Source organism: Protobothrops mucrosquamatus, unplaced genomic scaffold (genome assembly GCF_001527695.2).
Source record: "Protobothrops mucrosquamatus isolate PMUCROS unplaced genomic scaffold, P.Mucros_1.0 scaffold1218, whole genome shotgun sequence".
NCBI classification, from domain to species: domain Eukaryota; kingdom Metazoa; phylum Chordata; class Lepidosauria; order Squamata; family Viperidae; genus Protobothrops; species Protobothrops mucrosquamatus.
This window is the reverse complement of record NW_015387426.1, coordinates 109,769-129,769: the sequence shown is the minus strand read 5'-3', so window position 1 is coordinate 129,769 and position 20,001 is coordinate 109,769. Positions and strand designations below refer to the sequence as shown.

Below are 20,001 nucleotides of genomic sequence, written 5' to 3'. Positions count from 1 at the left end.
ATACAACGAAATTTACTTGACACCCAAAAACCAAGTCCCACACACATAATCCCCAAACACACTCCCCACCACCACAATCCCCACCCCTAAAACCACCCAACATCCACACAACAGACCAAGTAATGCTGTCCAACAGTTCACTGATGGTGGCCTTTAGTTTGTTGTTGAGTGCAATTACAGCTCTGGGATAAAAACTATTCAGAAAACGTGTGGTCCGAGTTTTAATTATTCTGCATCTTCTGCCAGAAGGTAACAGTCCAAAAAGATTGTAAGCAGGATGGGAAGAGTCTCTGAGAATGTTATGCAACTTCCTCAAACAACGAGATTCGAAGATGTTATCCAGGGCTGGTAGTTGGAGTCCAATAATATTCTGGGCAGTTTTAATAATCCTCTGTAGAGCTTTTTTGTCCACTACAGAGCTGCTCCCATACCATGCAAGAATGCCGTATGTCAGGACACTCTCAATGGTGCTGTGATAGTAGGACAGGAGTAGATGCTGAGATAAATTTATCTTCCTGAGCATTCTCAGGAAGTACAGCCTCTTCTGTGCCTTCTTCACAAGCATGTTAGCATTCATAGTCCATGAGAGGTCCTCCGAAATATAAGTGCCCAGAAATTTAAAACTACCCACCCTCTCCACCTCCTCACCATTTATGTACAATGATAGATGTACATCTCTCTTCCTCCTAAAGTCAATTATAAGTTCTTTAGTTTTTGTGGTGTTAAGTGTAAGATTATTTTCATTACACCACAATGTCAGCCCTTGTACCTCCTTCCTGTAAGCAGACTCATTGTTCTCATTAATGAGCCCCACCACTGTTGTATCGTCTGCAAATTTAATAATTGTGTTGGTGTTATACAGTGGGGTGCAGTCATGCGTATACAAGGAATAAAGGAAGGGGCTTAGCACACAACCCTGGGGGGCTCCTGTGCTTAAGATCAGAGTAGAGGAATGGTGAGATCCCATCCTTACTGACTGTGGCCTACCTGTCAGAAAATCCTTTATCCACAAGCAAATCCTCTGATTTATACCCAAATTGGACATTTTAGAAAACAACCTATTGGGTAGAATGGTGTTAAAGGCAGAGCTATAATCCACAAATAACAGCCTTGCATATGTCCCCTGTTGTTCCAAGTGATTCAATACAATATGGACAACAAGAGACATAGCATCATCAGTTGATCTATTACCCCTACATGCAAATTGGTATGGTATTAACTAACAGCCTTAATATAGTTCAACACCAGCCTCTCAAAACATTTCATGACAACAGATGTTAAAGCTACTGGTCTATAATCATTAAGAGATACCACTACTGTCTGCTTAGGGACTGGCACTATGATAGATGTCTTCAAACAGGAAGGGATAGAGCACTGCGATATATGGCAATACAGTCAATAAGTATTCAGAATCTTGCCTTTTAAGATGTAAAATATATTTCACCTTCCTTCATTATAAATACTATTCATCATTATTCTTTACTTTCAACAGGTACACATTCACTGGTATATACACATTTGAATCCCTTGTGAAAATTATTGCAAGAGGCTTTTGCATAGATAGTTTCACTTTTCTTCGTGACGCATGGAACTGGCTAGACTTCAGTGTCATCATGATGGCGTAAGTGCCACAATTAGTGTTATTCTTGTCAGAAGTCATATATAACTATAAGTGAATATATATATATATATATATCTTTTTAATTTTGTAGTATATAAGAAGTAAGCAAAAAGGAAAGAATTCTGTTATAGCTAAAATGTTATATAACACATAAATATAATTTAGTTGATTCATTTTGATCAACTTACTGTATATGGGTATCTCTTAATTAAATGAGGAATCAAAATCTATGTTGTCCAGATATTCTGGTCAGCAACTCCAATAATCTTCTATACTTAAGCAGGTTTATGTGGGAGTTGTAGTCCAAAATATATGCAGACCATGAGATTGCTAACTTTTGGTTAGGTGAACTAACTCTAACTGAAGTATATACAGCATTCACAAAGAAAAAATTCAAACTTTCAGGATTTTTTAAAAGTAAAAGTCTTTTTTAATGTTAGCTAACCCCAGCATTTAGCCAGTAGTAGAAATGGGTTTTTTTAAATCTACTGATTTGTGGTTTTTCTGAAATTAATACTTTACATCATGTTTAAGAATAGATGCCTTAATTTTAGCTTCTACAGTAAAATCCACTATAGGGTTGATCAGAAATAAGTCTCCTTGGTTCAGTGGCACTCCCCCGCTCCCCACAGTACAGGAATTTGTGATGTCCCTTTAAAGTCCAATATTTTCTCAGATGTGTACAGATACACCTAGTTTAGCAACCACATTTGGGACTGGCAACTCAGTAGTGAAGTGAAATGGTTGCTAAATGAAATCACAACAGTGCTTATCTGATTTCGGCTTTCCTTTGTGTTACAGATCTGGGTAGGTTGTAAATGGGAGGATAGGACACAAAGTTACTTTTTCCACCACTGCCGTGACTGTGAACTAAATGAGAGAGTCACTAAGCAAAGGACTCCTGTATAGTCAACTGTTCTAATGCTCAGATTCAGGCATCTCTTAAATTTTCTACCGATTCTTGGGCCAGGGGAGGAGGAATCTGAGATAGCAAATGTCAGCCTAGCCCTCGCAGCTGTATACTGTGACTTTGACTTTAAAACATGAGACAGTCTTGTTACTTTTTCCTGTGGAGCTGAGGTGATGCTCGTAGGTGAGGAAAGAGAAAAGCAGTCAGAGAAGGTAAATCATAACTCCTATGGAATGCCACAGTGGCACTTTTCCCACTTTAGGGAGATGACCTAAAAAAAAAACCTGAATCAGAGAAATGTCATGTCTGCAGCTGACATCCCTTAGCCACGTAAGGTATTCCAGAATTTGCCTGTAACCCCCACCCTCTATAATGAGAGGGCCAGCACAACCAAACAAGAACTTTGCAGACTATTACACTGTACTTCAGTTTCTGTATGGCACATATTGCTGGTTTGCTGGGCAAGTGTTCTTACAGGAACAGGCTGTTAGTAAAGCTGATCTATTGCATTACAGTTCTCTTCCAAGAAATAAAGGACAACCAAAGAAAAAAAAATAACCTCGTATCATCTGAAAGACTAATGCATTTTTATGCCATTTCTTTTATCCCACAAAAAGAAATTGTTAGATACTTTGTCATTTTTTTTATACAACAGATGACTATGGCTGCTTTTGGGGTCCACGTGTCCTGAATAATTGATCCTTACCTCACCTCAATTTTCTCTAGAGTTGGAAGCAATGTTCGTTACATTATGCTCACCCTAATCTGTTTAGAACTTTGTTTTTTCCACACCGCCCATTGAAAATGGGTGGTGTTGTTTTTTTTTAAAAAAAATCATGTTCTAATTGCTATTATCCTGGTTAGTTTCCGTCATTATTTTTGTGATGCTAGATCACCTCTTTTTCTATCTTCTACTTCTCTCCACAGCCAGATTCTTACAGCTGATGAAGATAGTCAGCTGTTCATATTTGAGCCCATATTAGAGATGTCCTTGTCAAATTATCCTTATTAAATTAGCTGACCTGTGATAACTGAAACACTGAAAATTGTCTTATTTACATCTTTGTTTCTTCTCTCCTTTTTTAAACACTTCAAAGCATTTTACATTTGAAAGTTGTTTCTCTGCAACTGAAGATTACGCTCTTCTTTTCAAGGCAGGTGACCCCAATGGTGCCATTAACTCTGGTTTAATTCTGCAGGTATATAACAGAGTTTGTAAACCTAGGCAATGTTTCAGCTCTGCGCACCTTCAGGGTACTGAGAGCTTTGAAAACTATTTCTGTAATTCCAGGTAAGGCAGTTTGGTGTTAGGTGTTGGGTTGCAGCTCCCTGTGAGTGATGTACTGCTGTTTGTAGTTGTTGTTTTATTCCTCGTTCCCCTTTTGGTGTGTGTTATTGTCACTGTGTCTTTTTTTGTGTGTGACCTCCCTCATTGCAGATATGTCACAGAGTTTGTGGACCTTGGGAATGTGTCAGCCTTGAGAACTTTCAGAGTTCTCCGAGCTTTGAAAACTATCTCTGTCATTCCAGGTGAGAAATGATCTAAGAATGACCGTGTCTTACATTTGCCTTCGCTTCCCTTTGCCTTCCTTGTCACATTTCAAAAATGGCTGTGGCACATTTCTGATAGGCCTTGTGGTTTGCATGAGCATAAAATATAGTATGATTGATCCTCAACCAATCCATTCAAAGCACTGCTGCAAAACAAGGGATTATAATTCCACTAATAGAATAACTTTATAGTTTCAAGGGTTTGGATGCATTGATCTTAACAGTTATGCTTTCCTATTATCTTTTTATTACAATTAGGTAAGGTAACGTAAGGTAACATAAGATAACATAAAAGATAACATAAAAGATAACATAAAAGATAACATAAAAGATAACATAAAAGATAACATAAAAGATAACATAAAAGATAACATAAGATAACCTTTATTGTCATTTTTTTACTGCCAGGCTGTTTGTTCGATCTCTGGGCTGGGTAATTAGGCTGCGAATGGTTTGTCTAGGGTTCGGGGGGGGGGGGGGACATATTCAGTACGGTTTGAATTGTGTTTGGTTTGTTTCAAATGTTGCTTCTGGTATTTCGCACTGAAGATGTCCCCCCAAATGGAGATGAAATGTTTGCAGCCTAATTACCAAGCCCGAACATCAAACCAACAGCCCATACATATATAAATATACTGTTATGACCCAGATAGGCCATACTGGGCAGGCCTCCAGAGAGTTCTTTATTGCTCCTGGAAAAGGTTAACAAATGACCCTCCACTGACCAGTCAGGCTCCACCCTCACTCCCCCAAACAACAGCTCTTAATTACTTGACAAGTCCATAAGGCAAAAGTCCGGACAGAAAGCCAGGGCAGTTCTCAGTGCAAGGCATGGGTCCAAGACCAAGGAGCAGTTTTCTGAAAGGGGCCCAGTGAAACAAAAGACAAATGCAGTTCACAAACAAGGGCACAGTTCAAACCAAAATGCAAAGAGCACTTCTCAAAACAAGAGGGGGTCCAAGGCGAGGCAAGTCTGAAGGGGGAATCTTCAGGGCTAAAGCAAGCCACAAGCAGTCCTCACAGCAAGGCAAAAGCAGTCTTTGACACGCAGGGCAAAAGCAGTTCTTAAAGCAAGGCAAAAGCAGGCAAAGCCAAGGGAGTGTAATCCTAAAACAAACATGGCGTCTCCTTAAATATTATTCCCCAGGTGAACTCATGGGGAGGGGAGAGGCGCCCTCCTCCCAAGTAGTCATGTCGCCCTGCGCTGACTCTGCCTTCTTTCCAATCTTCACACTCGGGGATCGGGCAGGGGAGGCATTTGCTCGTCTCCAGAGTTCCTGAGTTCCTCTGCTCTGCTGCCTGCCCTTTCTGTCTCCTGCCCCCTTCCTTGCTCAGCCTGAGCCCTCTCTTCCTTCCTGCCTACTCTTTCGAGGCCCAATGGACCCAGGACTGCTTCGTCCTCATTCTCAGGTCGTTCCTCCTGAGCCATAGAGACTGCTCCATTCCCCTACACCAGCCCCTGCTCCATCTCCTCCTTCTCAGACTTGGGCTCCAACGGGGCCATGACATATACATATACATATACATATACATATACATATACATATACATATACATATACATATACATATACATATACAGTGAAACTTTGGCATGAGTATTTATTACTCCATAAATACATAAATTGGCTTCTCAATTAAAATTTCCATTAGTTATTAAAACCCATCACGTCACAATTTTATTCATGATAAACAAGACATTTTCTTAGGATGCATTCACCTCTAATGGGTGAAGCAATCCTCAAGGAAGGCAGTGATACAATACATAGGCTGACAATTTGAATGAGCTTATAATTTTAAATTTTAGATCCAATGTGGAGACTGTATATTGCTATTCAAAATCATAAATGATTGAAATGAAATGTGAGCCCAAATAAGTAAATATCCCTTACGCTTGTCACTTAAAATTGGGCCACATATTCTATTTTGCCTGCCCAAAAATCACCCTGCGTCTCTGCCCGCTCCGCTTTTGCCCCCGTTCCATCCCTCCACCCTGCCCCGCTATGCCCCCACCCCGTCTGCCCGCAGGACCACCCATCTCCACGGCCCGCCATAGCAGATCGCCCAGGCGGCCCAGCAGTGTCATGGCGGCCATGCCCTCTGCCCACACCCCGCAGCATCATCTACGCACGACGGGGCGCGAGGGTGGAGTCTTGTCCCTGCTGCCATGTGCTTGGCTGCGCTGCTCTGTGCAGGCCATGCCTGGGGGCAACTCTCCTCTGGGGGGAGCTGCTGGTGAGGAGGGGGCCATGGGGGAGGGGGCTGGGACGACAGTGCATGTGCCCACAGAGAGAGCTCCGAGTGCACCTCTGGCACGCGTGCCATAGGTTCGCTACCACTGTCCTAGCTCATTGATGCCAAACCTATGACTTATGTGTCAAAAGTGACACACTATAATGTTTTGGGTGATACATTAGCATTCATCAACACCTGATCACAATTCTCAGAAGTATGGACTTTTTTCATGCAATTTTTGGAGGCTGCGGAGACTGCATGAGAGTGGGGCGTGCTCTTGTGTGGTCTCTGGACCCACCAGAAGTTGCATGCAAGAGCCATGCTCTCATGGGACATCCAGAACCTCTGAAAAAAATCACATGACAATGGAGTGTACTTTTGTGCAGTTTTCAAAAGCTGCAGAGGTTGTGAAAGAACTTTCTCCAAAGCCACTTCAAAAATGAAGGCCTCGTGTGACCCACAGCATCCCTGGGTAGAGGTCTGTTGAGAGAACACCTCCTGAAGATAAGTGGTGTGTGGCCTTTTTGATGATGGTGGTAGTGCTAGGCCTGATGCTGAAGTCTCTACTTCAGGCCCAACTTCTGTGCGGCCGCGCTCACTGTTTAGGGGGGAGGGCTAGATAAGGGGGAGATAGAGAATTGCTTCTCTTTTGTTCGGTGGAAGTGGTGATATACCAGTAGAGACCAGTTAGGTATTTTCTGAAGTTTTGACACAACAAGCCCAAGGTTCAAAATCAGTGGCCAATGTACTAAACTTACTTCACCCCACCCACTTTTACCCATTATGCAGTTGATTAACTTCAAGCAAATAGCAGGAAATATAATGTTGTCACAGCTGGAGAAACTGATATCTGATATGGTATCTGGAGAAACATCTCTGAGAAAGGAAGCACAAGAGAGAGTTCTGCCCTGCAAGACTTGTGACTTGAAGGCACATTTTTTTAAAATTGTGCCTTCAAGTCACAAGTCAGTTTTTGATTCCTGGTGACTTCCTGGACAAGTCCCTGCAGTTTTCTTGGCAAGATTTTGGAAGTGGTTTCCCTTGCCTGCTTTCTGGGGGCTGAAATGGGCCAACTCGCCATGGCCATGGGACAATTCAACACAGGATAACTCAAGAGAGGTATAAGTGAATTGCTTATCCCTGTCTTGCTTGCACAAGTGACAGGCCTGAAATCACCCAGCTGCAGTGGTGGGATTCAAATATGTGAACAACCGGTTCTCTGTGTGGATGCCGCTTCGAGAAGTCCATTCTGGGCCTGGGCAACAAAAAATTAGCTACCGGTTCTGCCGAAGTGGTGCAAACCGGCTGAATCCCACCACTGCCCAGCTGGCTTTGTGATGAAGGAGGTGCTAAAATTCACAGTTTCTGGGTTTTTAGTCTGATACTACAACATTTAAATGGCTCCACTGCATCTTATCTCACATATATATTCGTAATAGTAAAGCCATTTTTGCAATTAAGTTCTTAGATCCATTTCACGAATGATGGCACAGTCACATATGGCTATTCGTTATTCATTTTGTTAAAATTATCTACTCCAATTTTCCTAGTGAAAATAAAGTTCCCAAAGCAGGTAACGGTGTAAATATGTGTAAAAGACATATTTTAATTAAATTATAAAGGTGCATAGTAAAAGCACAATAATTAAAATTGCATCAGTAAATCAGGGACAAGAACATCTACTGGAACAAAACCAACTTAAGAAAAGCAAAACGATGAGTACAAATGATTGCCTTCCCAACAAATGTAAAAAAAAGTGGCAGTAGTCCATATGCTTGCAGCTGCAGTTTCAAAGGCATCCCTTACACTTACTTTGGGTTTGTCACAGTAGCCCAAACAAGATATAATAAGGAATATGTGATTTTTAAAATTCCAACAACAGGCATAGTGGGGATACTGTTGGTCTCAACAGTTATGAAAGGAATGCATGCAGAATGCAGCTCCCTATGTCAAAGCAGCATTGGGCTCTGGAAGGGTCGTTTGTTGTTACTTATCAAAGGAACACTTGCAAAAAAAATTACAAGCTTAAAGCAGAATACATCAGAATGAGCAGCACCCTCCCAAATCCTTCTAAGTGGAGAGCTTTGGGAATTCTTGAAAGCAACAATCTGGAAATATTAATATCAATTACAGCCGAGGGAAATTGTGAAAATAGACTTTGAATCAGGAAATAAATATGAAATGAAGAACTGGGAATAATAAACATGTCCAAAAATGCTTGAAATAAAGTGAGAAATTAATAAATTAGGCTCATTACTGTGCATAATTCATGCATAGTAAATTATAAATTAGAATAAATGTTAATGTCCATAAATTAAAATAAATGTGTATATGAATTAAATGTGCAAATAAATTAAAACAAATAAATTAAAAGACATGGCTTATAGCAGAGGTCTCCAACCTTTCCAGGCTCGTGGACCAGAAGGAAGGAGAGCAGCTTCAAAATTGGTGTGCGTGCGTGTGTGCACGCATAGGGCCATGCACACTGGAGCAGCACTAGCAGCCCCGTTCGTGCATGCTGCATGTGCTGGTGCCACGCGCATGCGCAAACAGGCCACACAAACCACCTGGGCTAGCAGAGCATGCGCAAACAGCTGCAGACACCAGCCCCATGCTAACCTCCATGTTTGTGCCTGCATAGATACATGTACAAGCATGTGCGTGAACACTCAAACACACACACACACACACACACACACACACAGAGAGAGAGAGAGAGAGAGAGAGAGAGAGAGAGAGAGAGAGAGAGAGAGAGAGAGAGAGAATCTGAATTCATCCTGGAACACTTGGAATTGTCAAAGAACCTTAACAAACCCTCAAGATGGGTGATTTGCTTTTAAATCCTATGCTCACCAAATATAAAAACATAAAAACACAACTAAAAATGCAAAAAAAGTGCATTTTGGACAATAAATTTAGTAGTAACATGCCTGATTTACTCAGTCAAGTAACTTATCCATTATTAAATATGAAAATGCAAAAATCAGTGCAGCCTTTTAAAAATAAATGTGTCTAACACTATTACCAAATAATCCAGAAAGTGCATAGCAGTTTGCTGGTCCACATATGCAGTTCTGGAGTACCCCAAGCAGTGCTTGAGTATATGGTTATTACTGTGAGATCATCATTTCTCCTGAATGTGTTTAAGGTAGAGATCTTGATAGTCATGTCTTATATTGTAATCATGTTAAAGGGCACAGTAAGTTTCAAAGCCAGGCACAACCCCTTCATCTTTGCAATATGCACTTGTGGAAGACACATGGCTATAATCACAATAATCTATATGGTAGGTTATCTATTATAACCCAACAGATTTGGAGGGCAGAAGATTGCAATACAGTAATTGATTGATCCAAAAATACAGTGCAGTAGGAGTGCTGATAAAGCATATAACCTACTCCCAGTTTTTAACAGATTACAGTTGTTAATTGATTAGGTTCTTCTAATCTATCTCACACCTATCTAACTGCCCTGGTTTTCCCTTCTTTTTCCCCCCTCCGCCTCTTCCCTATTTAAATTACAGTATATATCACCTTAGCTATTCCATGCATGTGAAATTTATTTGTTCTGACATTTTCAATATACTTTCCTGTATCTTGGAAATCTTGCTTAAACTTTCAGAAAGAGGAGCAGTAGCTGGGAGCATGTTGAAAAAAAATCTGTATAAGCTCTCAATTAATTTTGTCATTCTGCAAGATGATGCTGTTCATTCAGTTAAAATCAGATGTTTCATCCCATTGGGCATGCCAAAAGTGTAGCATAGCATCATTTTTTTTGATGTACATTCTTAAGGCAACCCTAGAACCAAAATGTTGGGCCTATTCTTAGATTATTTTTGTGCAGTGGGGTTGAGTGGGTAAGGAGCATGTGTGCCTGAAGTCTTGTGCTGTAGATGCTTAAAACTCTAAAAACCCTTTTCCAACCCCCTGCCTCAACTTAAGATCTGGTTTCCAAAAGAGCATCAGCTGAATCAAAAGTCTTTTTGATTCGTTGATTTGCTGTGATTAGAAGATAACAAAGGCTTTTTTTGGGGGGGAATCTTTCTTTCTTCACAGTGGTTCTAATAAAAACTCCTCCAAGAGCTTTTAAGCCAAATTCTCCTAAATGACATAACTAGCTTCTGTCTATGTGCAGAGACTTTAACTTCTGCATATAGTTTAAGAAAGATAAATGTGAAAGGATGGCTTCTTTCGCAGGGTATTTTCAGTTCTTATCTATCTGTCCAAGATTTGCTCTCTGAGCCATTACACAGTGTCTCAGTTCAAAATGAGATGAAATTTGTCTCATTTGGAATCCTGAATACATGCTTACGTGTAAAAGACTCTGACATCTGAAAATTGATTGGGGGGGGCAGGTAAGCTCTGAATGCTTTGTTAACTTCTTTCACCCTTCATTTTTCATTGTTTAAGCAAATTAACACTATGCTTGGCATTCATGACACTGATTTCTTGGAAAAAAAGAAAGTGAAGGTGATATTCATATAATTTTCTGTGAATGACTGGGGAAGTACATACCAGCACAATTGAATACCGTACTGTGTAAGAAAGTTCTCACTCCTGGCAATGCTGCTTTATTATCCAGAGAAATCCTCCTTGGTGGGGGAAACTTCCTTTCCTAGCTTCCTTTTTAACCATTGATCTGACCAACTTATTAAGATGGGAATCTTTTATCTGGTAGCAGCTTCTAATAAATCCACCCAACTTCCCTGTTTGACATCCTGCTCCCTATTAATATAGATTTCTTTGGACAATAAAACAACTTTCCAAAGAGTCAGGAAATTTTGGTGTATTATTCCATTGTGCTGATAGGTATATCCATCACCACTTACTGAAAGTTAGGCGAACTTACGTTTTCTTTTCCATGCCATTCATTTATTTTTTATTGATTGCTTTTTATCTTGCCAGTCCTTACAGATCATTCTGTTTGTCTTTACTTATAATCTGAGCACCCTATAAAGGTTGTTTTGTGCTTAGGTCTATGTTTCCACATAAATATCATTACTGGTTTGTTTCCTATTTCCAGGTCTGAAGACTATTGTGGGAGCCCTGATCCAGTCTGTGAAGAAACTCTCTGATGTGATGATTTTGACTGTGTTTTGCCTCAGTGTATTTGCTTTAATTGGGCTACAGCTGTTCATGGGGAATCTAAGAAACAAATGTGTCATCTGGCCCATCGATCTCAATGAGACCTATCTAGAAAATGGCACCAAGGGATTTAATTGGGAAGAATACAGCAACAATATGTGTAGGTGCTACCTTTTGCTGCCATCATTTTCTCTGTCTATATTAACTGTAATATTTACTGGACTACCCCATGAATACTTTGATTAAGGCCAACAATTACTGTACTTTGAATGGCAAGTACACACCTTGATCTCTACTTGCATATCTTTTCCTTAACAAGCTATATTTGCATATTGTCTTCTTACCATTGTTAAAATTCCTTTGATGTTCCATTAGTCTTAATCCCTTTAAACATACTGACTATGGGTATTACTTTTATCATCATTGTTCCCTTGGTTTGGCAAAGTGTATGTGTTTATTAAAAATGATTTAAACCAAATAATGCCTTTATAAATGATTTTGGGGATGGCTTTATACTTGGGATTCCTAGACTGGTTTAAAAAATGGCAAAACACATTTTAACTGGCATTAGAAAATGAAATTACAAATCTCCTGTCAGAATAGTGCTTGGTATTTACAGGCTGGTAACGGGATAATTCAGCCAGCCATAGATGATCGTGGACATGTGCCCTTCCTAATCACACTTGCTTTATGAAATGGCAAAGACTCCAAATAATTCTTGACACTGAGGTGTCTGAAAAGCTAGCCCTTTTTTTAATTTATTTGGTGTGATTTAAATCCTTTTAATAGCAAATGTTTTCCAGGCAAATTATGTGAAAATAAAATGCTAAGAAAAATCAAGGATAATTCACTCCAACTCCAAGCAATGTTCCTCCATTCTCCAGTTCCATCCAATTAAATTTGCAGATTATATCTAATCTCTAGGGTTTAATTCCTAAAATGTACAAGAAAAAAAAAAGATCTTTGCGAGGTGCTAAAAGATAACAGTACAGGCATCAGGTAGCATCCTTTCTAATATTCCAGTTAAAGAAGCTTTAGATCAAAAGTATACTTGGTCTAAATGTCTGTGTTCTTCCTCAATATGCTTATTCTTATGTGCTTTTCTTTATCTCCTCCAGCAAATTTTTACACAATACCTGGGTTTCTTGATCCATTGTTATGTGGTAACAGTTCTGATGCAGGGTAAGTTTTCAGCTCAATTGAGCTTTCTTCGCTCTTCCCCACAGCCAGTCTTTCTTCACTAATGGGAAAATAAAAGTCAGCATACATAGATTAATCCATATATAGACTTACATGGATTTATTTATAAAGCAATCTGTCTACCCAGTGCTAAGGGACCTTAGGCTGTTTGAAAAATTAACCTCTTTTTTTAATAGGAAGCTTATTAATAATAAACTATCTGTGCCCGTGGTGGCACAGTGGTTAGAATGCAGTCTTACTGAGTCAAGGTTGACTCAGCCTTCCATCCTTCCCAGGTCGGTAAAATGAGGACCCAGATTGTTGGGGGCAATACGCCGACTCTGTAAACCGCTTAGAGAGGGCTGTAAAGCACTGTGAAGCGGTATATAAGTCTATGTGCTATGGCTATTGCTATCTGTCACCATTAGCTTTGTAAGGCATGAACTCCGCCTTGTTAAAGTACAGGATTGGGATTGGGATTGGAATTGCACTTGTTCTCTTCACCTACATTTATTTGTGACCTCATGTGCGAATAGGAAGCTCACTCAATCTTAATTACTTATTGCCTCAAGTCAAAAGCAATGGAGTACTATAACTATTGGTAATTATACTGTCATCTTACGTTGCAATCTTCCCAGTTGCCAGACTTTGCTTAAATGGGGTGCTTTGCAAATTAGCTCTTTCTTGAATATTTGTGAAATATTGATGCAGACAAGCACAGTCCAATTGGTATTTTATTTTGTTTTTTGTTCTAAAGTTGTATTTACTTGTTTCTCTGAGGTGGCATATTGCCTTGGTACAGAAGGAATTAAGATTGCCGTGACCAATGAGTATATACTGTACGTGTCAGCCTTTTGAAGTTGACCAGATCAGAATTCACAAGATGATTAAAGCTATAGTTTTTTGCGTTAGGCTAAAATAAACAGAATTTATTGTAGATTTTTTAATCCCACCTTTATTATTTTTATATAAAACTCAAGGCAGCAAGTATACTTAATATTCCTTCCTCTTCCTATTTTCCCCGCAACAACAATCCTGTGAGATGAGAGAGTGTGAGTGGTCCAAGTCATCCAGATTATTTCCATCCCTAAAGCAGGACTAGAATTCACAGTCTCCTAGTTTCTAACCTGGTGTCTTAACCATTAGGCCAAAGTGGCTCCCTGTTGTAAGTCTGGTTGTGTTTTCCCTTCATTTGCTCTTATACTCCAGGGCAGGCATGTCAAACTGCCGGCTCACGGGTCAGATGCATCACGCCAAAACCATGCCCATCCCATTGCCAGCAATGGGGAAAATGTCACGATACGTCACGCGACATCACGTGACATCGTGAGTTTGACATGCCTGCTCCAGGGAGTCAGGAGAAATGAGTCTCTTAATATTTTCCCTGTTTCCATTTTGGACATGCCACTATAATCTTCTATGAATAATTTCCCTAAGGTCATCTCTCTGGTTCCCTACAATATGACTTTTGCATATTCGCCTATAGAATATACAATCTTTTCTTATTTGATTAATTGCAGTTGAGTTGAACACCAACATCTGGGACTTATCAAAAACAACCCAAGTGGGAAAGGTTGTCCTAGATGAAAAAATCATTCTAGTAATGTTGAGTCAGTAAAAATAATGTTGATATTACCAATGATATTTGGTAATATCAATCAGTTTAGCACAAAACCGATAGTCAAAAGAGAAACTGTGAAAATGACTATGGTTACTCTTTGCCTTTGGAGTTGGATATTTTCTACTCTCCCAAATCTGAAACATCTCCTTCCATCTTGTCTGCAGCCAATGCCCAGAGGGATACACGTGTATGAAAGCAGGGAGGAATCCAAACTATGGCTATACCAGTTTTGATACTTTTAGTTGGGCCTTCCTGGCCTTATTTCGCCTCATGACTCAGGACTTTTGGGAAAACTTGTATCAGTTAGTAAGTATGTCTATCCATGATTTCTTGCCTAAAAACAGGGGATGGGCAATGATTTAATGGCTGGAACTGAGTGTCCAGAGTCTGCAAAGGTTAGATTTACAATGTAAAGAAGGTGGGAGCCAGAACTGTTTTTTCTCTATTGCAGGAGGGAAGTTTCAGAATTTTTCTTGGCTCTGTTTTGGGATTTGGCTAGATATAAATCCAAGGCTTGCAGTCTAAGTTCAGAGATTCTTCTCTCAAAATGGCAAGAAACTGGCCATTTTTCCATCAAGAAGAGCTCCTTGGTTCACAATCTGGGTTTTAGGGTTTATACACCTCTGCCCTGCTTTGCCCTGCCCTGCCCTGCCCTATGTATCACTTACAATTTGAAGAATGTAAAGCAATTGTATGTAATGCTTATGGATGCTTGACAAAAGGAACTTCTAATGTTGGAAACATTAATATTAAATGGTATTAGCCAGGTGTTAGTGAAGAGGACACTTGCTGTTATTGGCAACAAAATAATGTTCGTATTAGATCGATGTGATGATGGTGACTTGAATTAGCTGCTGCAAAACTTCAGCTCTGGTAGAGAGAGGTATAGAGACATATACAGTATGACTGCTTCATTCTCGAAAAGATTATCAGTTCTGGTGGGTAGAGATCATGAATGGTTTTTCCAACAGAAAGGTCGGTGAGAAATAAAACTCCTGGTCAGTCTCTTATTGAGGCAGGGCAGCAGAATGCATTAGAGAAGGAGCAGGATATATGTAAAACTGAAATGCAACATCTTAGAAGTCACTTGTAGACAAAGCAAAACATTAATTCCATGTACCAGGAATACTAGGGATATCTATGCAATGAGGAAGAAACAGTGCACTATAAATTCTTTTTTACTTGGTGGTGCGGTCAGGAAATCTTACAATTGCCCTCCCTTCTTTACAGACATTGCGAGCAGCAGGAAAAACCTACATGATCTTTTTTGTCCTCGTTATTTTTGTTGGGTCATTCTACCTGGTGAACTTGATTTTGGCTGTAGTGGCTATGGCCTATGAAGAACAAAACCAGGCTACATTGGAAGAGGCAGAGCGGAAGGAAGCAGAATTCAAGGCCATGTTGGAACAACTGAAAAAGCAACAGGAGGATGCCCAGGTTTCTTTCTTTCTTTCTTCTACCCCATTATTTAAAAAATGGTGTTAACTATGAATACCAAAATTTTGCTTCCATCTAAAACCTATGCAAATATTCTGAACCATTTAATTCCACCCATTATTTCATAATGGTGTTACTTGTTATTTCTTGCCCCTAATCCCAATAATACAGAAAGTTTCCTCAACAGGTAGTCCTCAACTTACGACCATGACTGAGCCCAAAATTTCTGTTGCTAAGTGAGACATTTGTTAAGTGAGTTTTGCTCCATTTTACAATCTTTCTTGCCACAGTTGTTAAGTGAATCGCTGCAGTTGTTAAGTTAGTAACACGGTTGTTAAGTGAATCTGGCTTCCCCATTGACTTTGCTTGTCAGAAAGTCACAAAAAGTGATCACATGACTCTGGGACACTACGACCGTCATAAATACGAGTCAGTTGCCAAGCATCTGAATGTTTATCATGTGACCATATGGATGCTGCAACGGTCATAAGTGTGAAAAATGGTCATAAGTCACTTTTTTCAGTGCTGTTGTTACTTTGAATGGTCACTAAATGAACTGTTGTAAGTTGAGGACTATCTGTAATCCTAATAATACAGAAAAGTGATGCTGAAGCATTATCCTTACCAATGCAGAATTGGAAGTTGAAGAGTATTCAGTTCATAGTCGGACTCCGATAAAACACAGTGATGTTGTTCACATGACATGCTGTGCAAAATTTTGTTTCGGAATATGGCCTGAACCTAGACTGTGTCTGTTACTGAAATTAAGGCAAAAAGTCTTAACCGCCATTTGAATTATGGCCTGCAAAAGTAGACTATTTCTGTAGTAGCATAGCTATTGCTCTGCTTTTCACAAGCTCCATCCTTCTGATGGCACCACACTAAAGAACTGCTGGAAATTCCTAGGGAAAAAGTTAGAATAGTTACTAGGCACCTCCATGAGGATTTTAGGAAATCTGCCCAGAGACACAGAAGAGCCCACCAAAAGTTAAGATGCATTATGAAGTAAATGTCTTCAACCAATCAAAACCACTGATGTAATCTGTAAGGCATATACACCTGTTGTGAGGGTATGTAGGGGTCATTTGCTTTGTCACTCTAGTCCAATGATGATGAACCAATGACACATGTGTCAAAGGTGTCATACCTTAACATTTTGAGTGACATAGCAGTGTTCGTCAACACCCGACAACAACTATTCTTAAAAAGAATAAGGTGTACTTTTGTGCAGCCTCCAGACTCTTTAGAAAGGAATTTGTTTTACTCGTGTTTTATTTTTGTAATTATTTGACATTTCTTTATACATTAGCACGCATGACTAGACTGTATGGTTTAAAATAAATGAATATATATTTTCCCCTTGTGTTTGTATGCGACAGGCCAGCGGAATCAAGTTAGGGGTTTTCTAAATTTTTGATACACAGAACCCAAAGTTTGCCATTACTGATCTGGTCCCTGGTGTGAGCGCCACAGAATAGAAATAAAGTTTGAATATGTTCCCACTCACATTTGTGTGATTATTAGCTAACTCACACCAATGAAACAAACCATCCAACTTTGGGCTGGGCCAATACTACAGTGCTTGTAGAAGATCTAGACTTTATCTGAAAAGCCTCTGACTCTGATCAAGCCACCCTGTATTCTTGTTGTGAAGGAATGGTTATCCACAGATCACATGGTTGGTTGGCATATTAGTTAGAAGGGGAGGTGATGTAAAATTGCCGTCAACTAAATAATCTGTGATGTGTCTTATATAGAAGTTAGTATTACGTGTGGACACACTCAAGGTTTGAAGACTGGAAAGTGTTTTCTCCCAAGTTCAGATAGGCCTATTTGCATTAGGTAAATCACTGTGAACTTTGTCAGCTGTGAGATTATCTCAAATGGCCTCCTTGTGGCTAGACTGGGTAGGCCTATCCCTGAGAAAAAATATGGAGGGTGGCTTCTACCTTGCAGAAAAATATATATATCTTTTTTTCCTCTTTTTCACACATAATCCATGCCTGGTGACCTCATTGTTTTAATGTCAGCATTATAATGTATGGTGATAGGAGCATTATTTGGGTGTTGTATTACTATGGTTAAAAAACTGGAAAGAGACATGATTTGTGCTGATCTGCTGAATATACCATGTATCTACCAACAGATTCACTCTCCTGAATGCTACTCCTTGCTTGATCCTGTGTTAGTTGATCACTTTCCTGACCTTTAGAAATTCATATAGATAAGATAAGATAAGATAAGATAAGATAAGATAAGATAAGATAAGATAACCTTTATTATCATTTTTTTTACTGTGGGCACAACGGCACACATCAAAAATGAAATTTAGTTGCCCGCTCTCAAAGTGAAACACATACATATTTTAACATCTTCACATTTCTCTTTTTCCGAAGGCTGCAGCCATGGCTACCTCAGCAGGGACCGTGTCTGAAGATGGTGTAGAAGAAGATGGTGGGGGAAGGATGTCCCACACCTCTTCCGAGTTCTCCAAGCTCAGCTCTAAGAGTGCCAAGGAGAGACGAAACAGAAGGAAAAAGCGGAAGCAAAAGGAGCTCTCGGAAGGAGAGGAGAAGGGAGATCTTGAGAAAGTATTTAAGTCAGAATCAGAAGATGGAATGAGGAGGAAGATCTTCCGCTTGCCGGACAACAGGCTTGGCCGGAAACTCTCCATTATGAACCAGGTAAAATCTCAGTTCCATAAACAAAATTTCCAAATCTAAACTTTATATTGTGCCAAGGCTGTGTGAGAGAAGGATGGACTGGAGTCTTTATCCACCTTTTCAGATAGCTGTGCAACATGTTCCCCTTTTATAATCAGTGTTTTAATTTGATTCTGTGCATGCAGCAATCTTTGATACAATGAAGGCCTTGCTTCTGTTCCTTCGCCACCTTGCTTAAGCTTCGCAGCTACTACAGGTAGTCCTCGGCTTACATTTAGTGACTGTTCGAAGTTACAATGGCTCTGAAAAAAATGACTTAAGACCATTTTTCACACTTATGACCATTGCAGCATCCCCATGGTCATGTGATCAAAATTCAGACAACTGCTTGCCAACTGACTCATATTTATGACGGTTGCAGTGTCCTGGGGTCATGTGATTACCTTTTGTGACCTTCTGACAAGCAAAGTGAATGGGGAAGCCAGATTCACTTAACAATCGCTTTACCAATTTAACAACTGCAGTGATTCACTTAACAACTGTGGCAAGAAAGGTTGTAAAATTGGGCAAAATTCACTTGACAACTCTCACTTAACCACAGGAAATTTGGGCTCAATTGTGGTCATAAATCAAGGACCACCTGTAATCTGCCAAGTCCAAGGAGTAAATGGGACTACCAAGCTACGACAAGAGAAGTGAAATGTAAATTATGTATTTGATTTGAAATAATTGCCCAATTGCCTCTAGTATATTTGTGAAGTATTTTCATGAAGAATTTATTTCCTTTCCAGCTTTTTTTTTTTAATCCAGGATGTCATTTCCTTCAGTAGTGGTACTCTATGGATTTTTGCCTCTGTTGCCCAATTCCAATTTTGTCGTCTTCTTTGTTTTCCCTTTCAGTCACTGCTTAGCATTCCAGGATCCCCATATCTCTCTCGACACAACAGCAAAAGCAGTCTTTTCAGCTTCAAGAGAGGGTTCCGGGATCCTGGGTCAGAGAATGAATTTGCCGATGATGAGCACAGCACAGTGGAAGAGAGCGAGGGCAGGAGGGATTCACTCTTCATCCCTATCCGAGGCTATGACAGGAAAAGCAGCTACAGTGGTTACAGTGGTTATAGCCAAGGAAGCCGGTCATCACGCATTTTTCCCAGCATTCGTCGGAACGTGAAGCGGAATAGCACTGTGGACTGTAATGGTGTGGTCTCCCTGATCGGTGGCCCAACTTCTAACATCCCCAGCGGGCGTCTTCTGCCTGAGGTGATAATAGATAAGGCAGCTACTGATGACAATGTAAGGAAGTCAGTGAGTAGACAGTCTAGGCATGGCGGTCTGCCCTTCTTTCTGCATTCCTGTATGCCGCCAAATGGATCCCTGATGGAATGACTAGAAATTGGTTTGACATATGATCGTCTGAACCCTCTTTCCAAATTATTCTGCTTTTAATTCTTATTTTTTCTTCTACCTATTCCCATTTTCTTCTTCCTCTTCCTTTGGACCACTAAGAAAATAATGGCTTGGAAGATTTTATTTTTTTTTAAAAAAAGAATATAATACTGATAAATGTGCTATTTGTTACATCAAAAATGTGAAATTATCTGAAAATTACCTAGAAAAACATCTGGGTATGAATGAGGTAGAGGAGATATTTTTAAATCCCACATGTATAAATAGAATTAATTCTGTGTAATATTTTCCTCA

The 20,001-nt window shown here is 39.8% G+C and overlaps 1 protein-coding gene across 7 annotated transcripts in view; it reads left to right on the top strand.

Annotated features, from left to right (window-relative positions):
* Positions 1-20,001, top strand: part of LOC107291895 (sodium channel protein type 8 subunit alpha) — a 74,689-nt gene that overhangs the window by 17,553 nt on the left and 37,135 nt on the right. For 3 of the 7 annotated variants that reach the window (XM_029285039.1, XM_015820938.1, XM_029285038.1), the window contains exons 4-11: positions 1,493-1,621; positions 3,970-4,061; positions 11,339-11,560; positions 12,519-12,582; positions 14,365-14,506; positions 15,431-15,637; positions 18,034-18,321; positions 19,201-19,560. In XM_029285039.1, the coding sequence (XP_029140872.1) occupies positions 1,493-1,621; positions 3,970-4,061; positions 11,339-11,560; positions 12,519-12,582; positions 14,365-14,506; positions 15,431-15,637; positions 18,034-18,321; positions 19,201-19,560 (1,504 nt within the window). Of the gene's footprint in view, positions 1-1,492; positions 1,622-3,730; positions 3,823-3,969; positions 4,062-11,338; positions 11,561-12,518; positions 12,583-14,364; positions 14,507-15,430; positions 15,638-18,033; positions 18,322-19,200; positions 19,606-20,001 lie in introns of all 7 variants that reach the window. The other 4 variants (XM_015820940.1, XM_015820939.1, XM_015820936.1 and 1 more) reach the window with 3 other exon arrangements.